Source organism: Squalius cephalus (assembly GCF_949319135.1).
Source record: "Squalius cephalus genome assembly, chromosome: 16".
Lineage (NCBI taxonomy): Eukaryota > Metazoa > Chordata > Actinopteri > Cypriniformes > Leuciscidae > Squalius > Squalius cephalus.
In genome coordinates this window covers 696,319-707,300 of record NC_137137.1, presented here as the reverse complement: position 1 = coordinate 707,300, position 10,982 = coordinate 696,319, and the positions used below count along the sequence as shown (strand labels likewise).

Below are 10,982 nucleotides of genomic sequence, written 5' to 3'. Positions count from 1 at the left end.
ATTTTTGCATTATTATTACTTCATATTTCATAATTTTTACTTTTTGTCATCATTTGAACTCATAATTTTGTTTTTATGTCATAATCTTGAAAGTCAGAATTTCAACTTTTATTATTATTTCAACTCTTAAAATTATTTTAAGAATATGACCTTTTAAGTCATAATTCCGACTTATTATTATTTTTTATCATTTTTATGTCATAATTATGACATTTAGGTCGCAATCTTAACTTTTTAATATACTTTTTATGTCGTGATTTTGACCTTTTAAGTCATAATTTAGTTAGTTGTATCAACTTCATCTCATACACGTAATAAATTCAAATTTCGTTGTAAAAATCCAATTACATTAAAGTCAGAACTGTAACTTTTTAATACACTTTTTATATCATAATTTCATAATTAGTATGTCATAATTTTGACTTGCCATAATTTCGAGTTTTTAATTTAATCTCATCAATTTATAGTGTCATAATTCCGATTTATTATTTCGAGTTTTCAATTTCATCTCACAAACTCGTAATAAATTCGACTTTTGATGTCATAATTATGATCTACACAAGCCTTTTATCTTATGTGGCGGAAATGGGCCTCCGCTCATCAATTTATTTTCAATAAAAAGACAAAAGATTAGTCATTAGTGAATGTGTGATGTGTTCATCCGTCCTACAGGGGGAGCGCGAGTCACACAAACACGCTGCTGTTTCCGGCGGAAGTGACGCAGACTGACAGTTACCCTACCTTCGTGATTTGAACACAACAGACGCGCTGAAAGTAAACAACAGATGAAATCACCTGTTTTTACCTCATTATGAGCGTCTTTAATTAACACCGCGAGATGACATGGCGTCCAAATCAGAGCAGCTGCTGATTGTCGTCTCCATCCTCGAAGGTAACAGGTTTATCACTCAAGACTCCTGCGATAATAAAACAAAGTTAATTCGGTGTCATATTAACGATTAATGGGGTTTAATCATATCAGTCACGTGTTCTCTCGAGGCATTACACGCACATTTAGTTCTAAAATTATTTAAATGTGTATTTTGCTGATAAATATGTAATTAATAAAAGTACAACCGGTGCAGTGCAATTAATATAGTAATACCATAGTATTCAATATACTACGTTGAAGTACCATGTAAATGACTTTTGACAGTGACATTAAAGTCAGAATTTCAACTTTTTATTTAGGAATATAACTTTTTAAGTCATAATTTCGACTTGTATGTCATAATTTCGGCGTGTGTCATAATTTTGACTGTCATTTTCACGATTTTTTATGTCAATGATGACATTTAAGTCAGAATTTCAATTTTGACTGTTTACTATCATAATTATGACTTCATATTGTCATCATGTTGATTTAAGATGTCATAATTTTGAATTTCTATGTCATAATTATGACATTTAAAGTCAGAATTTCAACTTTTTTATTTAGGAATATGACTACACTCAGTAATTAAATGTGTATTTTGCTGTTAAATATGTCATTAATAAAAGTACAATCGGTGTAATTAACATGGTAATACCATAGTATTCTCTATAGTGTGTTGAAGTACCACGTATATTAGAGGTCGACCGATAGAGATTTAGGTTTGACCGTACGTGCCGATAACCAGTGGATCAACCGGTGTTTTTAAAATGGATACTGGATATAAAATAAAATAAACAGTCCAAGTAAAACAGTGCTGAACTGAAATGTGCTAAATGAAATAAATATATAAATATGAATATATTAAAATGAGAAGTTTTTACAGAAAATAATTTAAACATTACAATTGTACAGGTTTCTTTAGCTATAACCTAGAGACATGCATAAACTTCATAGGTAACACTTTGCAAGTTCATGAACTATATGCATTATGCAAAATATATTTTATTTTTACAGCATGTATTAATATTTTTTGAGCAAGACAATTGCACCTTGATCATTCATGTTAGTTCAGAGTACGTTAATTAAGGTTAACAGATAAAATAAAAATTAAAACTCAATTCAAAATGTATTAGTAAATGTTGAAATTAACAAACTAACAATGACCAGTACTACAACATTTATTAACCTTAGTTAATGCTAAAACTGTAATCTTGTAAAGTCTGCTACGCTTAAAGATGGACATATCTGCAAAGGCCAGAGCATAGACGTGCCAGCTTGTGTTTGTCCTCTAGAGGGCGCTCTCGCTCTGTGGAATGACAGCACACTCCTCTCAGCCGCTCCAGCAACGGACGCAAGCCAGAAAAACTACCGGTGTGGATTTCCGCCGATAACGATAGTTCCACCATTCGACTATCGGGACCGATATATCGGCGAAACCGATCGACCTCTAATGAATAAACCACAGCATATCAATATCACTGCACTGACACTAGCAGAACTTGATCTGAGCGGTTTTCCAGCTGAATGTGTGCTGTATTTGCTGCTTTGAAGCGGTCTAGAGTAACGCTGACGGACCTGAACTGTGTTTCGTCTCTCCAGGCCGCCAGTTTCCCAGAAGTCCTCGGCTCGCTCTGGTCGTTGAGGCTCGTTTCGACGGAGAGACTTTGGCCACGGACGCGGTGGAGCATCGAGAACATCCTCAGTTCTGCACTGAGCTGGCCTGGGAGCTCGACCGGCGGACGCTACACCAGCACAGGTGTGTATCTGCACCAGCACAGGTGTGTGTATCTGCACCAGCACAGGTGTGTTTCTGCACCAGCACAGGTGTGTGTTTCTGCACCAGCACAGGTGTGTGTTTCTGCACCAGCACAGGTGTGTGTATCTGCACCAGCACAGGTGTGTACCTGCACCAGCACAGGTGTGTTTCTGCACCAGCACAGGTGTGTGTATCTGCACCAGCACAGGTGTGTGTATCTGCACCAGCGCAGGTGTGTGTATCTGCACCAGCGCAGGTGTGTGTATCTGCACCAGCACAGGTGTGTGTATCTGCACCAGCACAGGTGTGTGTATCTGCACCAGCACAGGTGTGTGTATCTGCACCAGCGCAGGTGTGTGTACCTGCACCAGCACAGGTGTGTGTATCTGCACCAGCACAGGTGTGTGTATCTGCACCAGCACAGGTGTGTGTTTCTGCACCAGCACAGGTGTGTGTACCTGCACCAGCACAGGTGTGTGTTTCTGCACCAGCACAGGTGTGTGTATCTGCACCAGCACAGGTGTGTGTATCTGCACCAGCACAGGTGTGTGTATCTGCACCAGCACAGGTGTGTGTATCTGCACCAGCACAGGTGTGTGTATCTGCACCAGCGCAGGTGTGTGTACCTGCACCAGCACAGGTGTGTGTTTCTGCACCAGCACAGGTGTGTGTATCTGCACCAGCACAGGTGTGTGTATCTGCACCAGCGCAGGTGTGTGTATCTAGCGCAGGTGTGTGTATCTGCACCAGCGCAGGTGTGTGTATCTGCACCAGCGCAGGTGTGTGTATCTGCCAGGTGTGTGTATCTGCACCAGCGCAGGTGTGTGTACCTGCACCAGCGCAGGTGTGTGTACCTGCACCAGCGCAGGTGTGTGTACCTGCACCAGCGCAGGTGTGTGTACCTGCACCAGCGCAGGTGTGTGTATCTGCACCAGCGCAGGTGTGTGTATCTGCACCAGCGCAGGTGTGTGTATCTGCACCAGCGCAGGTGTGTGTTTCTGCACCAGCGCAGGTGTGTGTATCTGCACCAGCGCAGGTGTGTGTATCTGCACCAGCGCAGGTGTGTGTATCTAGCGCAGGTGTGTGTATCTGCACCAGCGCAGGTGTGTGTATCTGCACCAGCGCAGGTGTGTGTATCTGCACCAGCGCAGGTGTGTGTATCTGCACCAGCGCAGGTGTGTGTATCTGCACCAGCGCAGGTGTGTGTACCTGCACCAGCACAGGTGTGTGTATCTGCACCAGCGCAGGTGTGTGTATCTGCATCAGCACAGGTGTGTGTACCTGCACCAGCGCAGGTGTGTGTTTCTGCACCAGCACAGGTGTGTGTATCTGCACCAGCGCAGGTGTGTGTATCTAGCGCAGGTGTGTGTATCTGCACCAGCGCAGGTGTGTGTATCTGCACCAGCGCAGGTGTGTGTATCTGCACCAGCGCAGGTGTGTGTTTCTGCACCAGCGCAGGTGTGTGTATCTGCACCAGCGCAGGTGTGTGTATCTGCACCAGCGCAGGTGTGTGTATCTAGCGCAGGTGTGTGTATCTGCACCAGCGCAGGTGTGTGTTTCTGCACCAGCACAGGTGTGTGTATCTGCACCAGCGCAGGTGTGTGTATCTAGCGCAGGTGTGTGTATCTGCACCAGCGCAGGTGTGTGTATCTGCACCAGCGCAGGTGTGTGTATCTGCACCAGCGCAGGTGTGTGTTTCTGCACCAGCGCAGGTGTGTGTATCTGCACCAGCGCAGGTGTGTGTATCTGCACCAGCGCAGGTGTGTGTATCTGCACCAGCGCAGGTGTGTGTGTTTCTGCACCAGCGCAGGTGTGTGTGTTTCTGCACCAGCGCAGGTGTGTGTGTTTCTGCACCAGCGCAGGTGTGTGTGTTTCTGCACCAGCGCAGGTGTGTGTGTTTCTGCACCAGCGCAGGTGTGTGTGTTTCTGCACCAGCGCAGGTGTGTGTGTTTCTGCACCAGCGCAGGTGTGTGTGTTTCTGCACCAGCGCAGGTGTGTGTATCTGCACCAGCGCAGGTGTGTGTATCTGCACCAGCGCAGGTGTGTGTTTCTGCACCAGCGCAGGTGTGTGTATCTGCACCAGCGCAGGTGTGTGTATCTGCACCAGCGCAGGTGTGTGTATCTGCACCAGCGCAGGTGTGTGTATCTGCACCAGCGCAGGTGTGTGTGTTTCTGCACCAGCGCAGGTGTGTGTGTTTCTGCACCAGCGCAGGTGTGTGTATCTGCACCAGCGCAGGTGTGTGTATCTGCACCAGCGCAGGTGTGTGTTTCTGCACCAGCGCAGGTGTGTGTATCTGCACCAGCGCAGGTGTGTGTTTCTGCACCAGCGCAGGTGTGTGTACCTGCACCAGCGCAGGTGTGTGTATCTGCACCAGCGCAGGTGTGTGTATCTGCACCAGCGCAGGTGTGTGTTTCTGCACCAGCGCAGGTGTGTGTATCTGCACCAGCGCAGGTGTGTGTATCTGCACCAGCGCAGGTGTGTGTATCTGCACCAGCGCAGGTGTGTGTTTCTGCACCAGCGCAGGTGTGTGTTTCTGCACCAGCGCAGGTGTGTGTATCTGCACCAGCGCAGGTGTGTGTATCTGCACCAGCGCAGGTGTGTGTTTCTGCACCAGCGCAGGTGTGTGTTTCTGCACCAGCGCAGGTGTGTGTATCTGCACCAGCGCAGGTGTGTGTATCTGCACCAGCGCAGGTGTGTGTATCTGCACCAGCGCAGGTGTGTGTATCTGCACCAGCGCAGGTGTGTGTATCTGCACCAGCACAGGTGTGTGTATCTGCACCAGCGCAGGTGTGTGTTTCTGCACCACTTTTTTGCGATACATGGGAGTTTTTGCGAAATTGACGTGTTTCCATTGGGCATATTTTCAATCCGCAATTTCAATTTGTGCAATTTACAATTACATTTAATCATTTAGCAGACGCTTTTATCCAAAGCGACTTAAAAATGAGGAGAACAATAGAAGCAGTGAAACTAACAATAGGACACCAATATGTAAGTGCTATGACCCTTCCCAGTTTAGTCTTTAGAAGTTTAGTCTTTAGTCTTTAGTCTAGTTTAGTGTTTTTAATGTAAAGGCTAAAGGAAACACGCTTCTGTCTGCTTCCCACAGGCTCCAGAGGACACCCATCAAACTGCAGTGTTACGCCGTGGACTCCAGCTCGGGTGCCAGAGAGAGTGTGGGATACATCGTCCTCGACCTCAGATCCGTGCAGGACATCAAGCAGGTCAGAAACCGCACGCTGGTCTTTCAACTCTGGAATCGTTAAGAACTTTAAATGTGAAAAACAGTGACATATTATTATCACTATGTGAATATATTGTAAAGTGTAATTTATTCCTGTGATCAAAGCTGAATTTTCAGCATCATTACTCCAGTCTTCAGTGTCACATGATCCTTCAGAAATCACTCTAATATGAGGATCTGATGATCAAGAAACATTTATGATTATTTTCAGTGTTCATATTTTTGTGGAAACTGTGATAGATTTTTATTTCTCAGGATTATTTGATGAATGGCAAGTTCAAAGTACAGCGTTTATTTTAAATAGAATCTTTTGTAACATTATAAATGTCTATTCTGTCACTTTTGGTCAATTTCATGTGTGTTTGATGAATATAAATTTTCTCAAACTTTTGAACAGTAGTGTATCCTGGTTTGGTTTCTACAAAAATTTTAAGCAACAAATTTAAATAATAATCATAAATGTTTCTTGAGCAGCAAATGTATAAATAATGTTTTTGTGCTAAAGTTTAGAGAACATTAATTAAAGACCTTTAAGCAAATATTCTATCGACGTCACTAGTTTGTTCATAACTTTGAGAGAATCTTGACAGAACGTTCTGAGAACATCCCGTGTTCGCTGGGATTTAATATAAGATACACTAAAGTTCAAAAGTTTGGGATCAGTAAAAGTTTTTTTTTAATAAATTAATACTTTTATTTATTCAAGGACACGTTAAATTGATCAAAAGTGACAGTAAAGACGTTTATAATGTTGCAAAAGATTCTAGCTTTGGTGAGCAGAAGAGACTCTTTCAGTGTACGTGTCACGTAAGGTTGTCCTTCTCAGTAGTTTGGTCTGTATTTGTAAGTCGTGTGTGTGTTCTTCAGGCTCCTAAATGGCATCCTCTGCTCAGCAGCAAATACACAAAACTCAAGCCTGCCCTCCTGATCAGTGTGATCTTAGAGAACGACACGAAGCCGACCGCGGAGCCGTTCAAGGCAAAGAAAGCTCCGCCGAGAGCAGGTACTGCACGTACACGGCTAATCTTCCTGGTTTCACGTCTTCTTTCCTTCCCAGTTTCCTCATGTTCTCTGCTTCTGTTGATGGGCTGCAAAGCTTCATGTCCTACCAACCCTCTTCAATGTAGTAAATCACTTGCATATGTGACAATACATTGTATGGGTCAAAATTATAGATTTTTCTTTTATGGCAAAAATCATTAGGATATTAAGTAAAGATCATGATCCATGAAGATATTGAGTAAATTTCCTACCGTAAATATAGAAAAAAAAATATTTCTGTGAGTGAATGCAGCACAATCGCCAACATAAATGGACTTTAAAGGTGATTTTCTCAATATTTCGATTTTTTTGCAGATTTTCAAATATTGTCCTATTCTAACAACCCATACATCAATGGAAAGCTTATTTATTCAGCTTTTCAGATGATGTATAAATCTCAATTTCAAAAAATTGACCCATGTGACTGGTTTTGTGGTCCAGGGTCACATATATATAAATGTATGGCATTAAAAAGTGCATACCTTTGAGTGTGTGTCAGAAGAGCAGACAAGCTTTGGGACACACTATCACGGCATACAATTGCGTGTTTAACGGTTGCTCTCTGTCAGAGTAAACTGACCTGTCAATCATCTTGTCAAAGATAAAATCCTCCACATTTCCGTCCGTATCGTAGAGAAAAGCAGAAGCTCGATGATCTGCAGTCGCGGGTCTTTCATGCGGAGACTCTCCTCATATTAATGCATAATGATGCTTTTAAAAGTTAATGGCCAAACGGATCTTTATTACATTGTTATTGCAGATGAAATATAACACGGATAACTTTAAATAAATGTTTTTCTATCAGGTTAAACTTTGATTAGTCACTCAACCCTTTAACTAAAACTTTCACTGTCGGTCGCGCACATCCGCCATGTTTTGTAGTTTTTTAACACGTTTTACTCGTGTTTGTAGTTCCTCCAAAGTGCAGTGGGTTGTGGGTAATATTAGCCTTTAGAGTGTGCACGGATCCACATTTGATTTGGTGGAATCATACACACACATTCTGGTTCCGGTCGGCTCTAGCGAGCGCTTTGTTGCTGATGTCCCTGTGAACTCTCGGCCCCGCAGGTTCTCCAGCGCTGTTTCCTCTCGAAGCTGCCAAACTCACTGCGGTTCTGAACGAGGAAGAGGCTTTTCACCAGATCGGACCTGAAGATCTCTGCGCTGACATGTTTGTGCTGTCGGTAACGGTCGCGTTTGCTACTAAACTGGAGCAGGTACTGAATCTCATTACTGGATCTGTTCTGCTTTCCTCATCTGTGTTTAGTGTGTAGTGTTGCTGTTTGATCATGAAGAAGCTCCAGCTCTTCTCTATATCAGTGTCAGTGTTCCTGAACTCCTGAAACGCCTCCATTAGTCTTGAGTTTCTTCCGGGAACGAACACGTCACAATATTCCTCATTATAATAATTCATGCGCAGAATAAAGGGGCGGGGCCTGGTGGAGTTAGTTAGTAGTGTGTTAAACTGGCGGTTATGGTAATTAGGGGCGGGACATTTCACAAACACACTCGAAGCGCTCGACCAATCACAACACACTTCTCCAGCCGACCAATCAGAGCACAGTGTGCTTTCAGAAGGAGGGGCTTCATAGAGACAGGAAGTAAACAGAGCGTTACTGACAGACTGGGAAGAGAGGAGCCGCAACAATGGAGAATATGAGGAGAATAATCAACATTACAGCAGGAGAACCTGTTCTAGTAGAGCCTGAAAACAAAGCTTAACATAATATGACATATTTTCTGTTTTTCAGTTGATCACCAGCTCGACGAAGCTGTCCGTTGAGGGGTCCGAGTTCTTCTTCTACTACACTCTACTGGGGAACGACGTCACCAGCGAACCGTTCCAGAACCTCATCAGTCCAAACTTCGAGCCGGAGCGCGCGTCCGTACGCATCCGCAGCAGCGAGCGAGTCCTTCGCCTCTTCCTCAGCCAGCAGCCGTGTCTCCAGGTGAACATTACCATCGTGTAGACCAGGGCCCGAGTTCAGTCTGAAGTTTTAAAGTTTTAAAGGGATAGTTCACCCAAAAATGAACATTAGCCCATGATTTACTCTCCCTGAACTCATCCTAGGTGTATATGACTTTCTTCTGTCAGACAGTCTGAGTTATATAAAAAAAATGTCCTGGCTCTTCCAAGCTTTATAATGGCTGTTTCTGTCTTGAAGTCTTATTAATAAATCCTATAAAGCCTATATAAATAAATGTGACGTGACTAATAGTGATGAATCCATCAGATCCATCTCTGCTGTGGAAACCAGTCTCTCGGCAGCACTGACGTGAGTCTGGCCGGTTTAATGAAGAGCGGCACTGATCTGACCAAGCATTCGGCCACTATAGAGGGCGCCTTCATCCTTCAGCCCCCGAACCGAGTCAAACCGGACCTGAAGCCGGTCCCGCCGGACCTCCAGCCCACGGTGGGCGTCTCGGTGACACTGAGAGCCGAGGATATCAGTCATCAGGTGATCAGACGAGACGCATCATGTGCACGGTTATTATACAGTCAAACACACATTTATTCAGACGTCTTCAACATTTCTCACATTATCAGTTTATTCGCTATAGTTTAGAGAATGGTAATAAATATGAGCAGAACTCAGTTGATATTTGACTGGTTTTGTCCGTCCTTCTGTTAGACTGTCTCACACATGAATTATGTTGAATATCTGTCAGCTGTTAAATTTAACTACACAATTAGATAATACCAGTTTAGCTCAACCAATCACCAAGCAATGCTTCATTGTGTTCAGTCTGTGTGTAAAAAGAGCATTAGCAATTAAAGAAAACACACTTCAGCAAAACATGATCAGCTCAAAGTGTCTGAATCAGTGTCACTGGTAGTCTCTGGATGAAGAATATCTGGGTATAATATGTCACAGTTTACTTTATTTTGCTCTCCTCACTTACATAAATGAACTATAGTGTCCTGATCACACTAGTGGAACAATATCACAAATTATATCTGGTGTAAAAATAATTTTTGGTTTGACTGTAGATAACTATAACCATCTTATTCTTTCAGTGTTTTAACAGATCTTTTTTTAAACAGTTAGACATTGAAAACGGACCTAAAACTCCAGTGAAGAAAGGCCCTGTGCCAGCCGGCCGTCGTGAACGTCCCTCAGAGGAGCACAGAGTCCCGATGAGCCCGTCACCCGACAGGAAGTCACCCGACAGGAAGTCACATGACCAGCCTCTTCTGTCTCCGGCTGCTTCTCCTGAGCACTCGGAGAGCGAGGCCGAGAGTCTGACCAGTGATGTCAGACAGGCTCCGCCCACAACACATGACAGACAGGCTCCGCCCACAGATCATGACAGACAGGATCCGCCCACAGATCATGACAGACAGGCCCCGCCCACAACACATGGCAAGTTTTCACACCAAGCGCAACCTTCCGGTCTCTCTCTCGAGTCCAACACTGAAGAGAGTTAAACTGCAGTTCATCCACTGGCCACTAGAGGCCGGCTGCAGAAGAGACTCAATCCCATAAACCCCTGTGTTAAAATGCACAACTTTACAGCAGAAAAACACATGTTTACAGTCTGGTGCAAAAAGTGGTTTTGGTCTATAAAGCTAATTTTGCCCTTCATGACGACTGAGAGGGGGATGAATGTTTTTATAACTCATCCGTTTAAATGATATTAAGCCTTAAAGTTCTGCATAATTAAGGGCGTGGCTACTTGATTGACAGGTGGATTGCCGCTGATGTCACTACTAGCCGTTTGTCTGCTGTCTGTTAGCGTCACGTCACCTCAGATAATCCGCCTCGCTGCACATTTACGTTTATCCGCTAGTGACGCGCTAACAAGATGGCGACGGCCGGCTCCGCCCACTTTGGGCTTCAGAAACACTACGAGTGACGTCACGCACACTGCGCACATATATTTTGAAATAGCATTAATTTACACCACAGTTTCAGCTATTTCAACTATACACTAATTCCTACAAAAAAAAATTTCCGCGGAAGTTAATTTTAATCAAATTTAAGGTCATCGAATCCTGTTGCGTGTTCTACAGGCTCATGGTTTCAGAGCAGACCATCTACTGGTAATGAATTATGACAATGTT

General features: G+C 43.9%; 1 protein-coding gene across 1 annotated transcript in view; it reads left to right on the top strand.

Moving 5' to 3' along the window:
* The first annotated feature begins 706 nt into the window (after positions 1-706).
* The window catches only part of cep120 (centrosomal protein 120), a 43,035-nt gene continuing 32,759 nt past the window's right edge, over positions 707-10,982 (top strand). The window contains exons 1-8 of the mRNA XM_079896369.1: positions 707-892; positions 2,474-2,630; positions 5,741-5,855; positions 6,743-6,878; positions 7,985-8,133; positions 8,668-8,865; positions 9,151-9,375; positions 9,963-10,281. Of these exons, the coding sequence (XP_079752495.1) occupies positions 844-892; positions 2,474-2,630; positions 5,741-5,855; positions 6,743-6,878; positions 7,985-8,133; positions 8,668-8,865; positions 9,151-9,375; positions 9,963-10,281 (1,348 nt within the window). The 5' untranslated portion in view covers positions 707-843. The remainder of the gene's footprint in view (positions 893-2,473; positions 2,631-5,740; positions 5,856-6,742; positions 6,879-7,984; positions 8,134-8,667; positions 8,866-9,150; positions 9,376-9,962; positions 10,282-10,982) is intronic.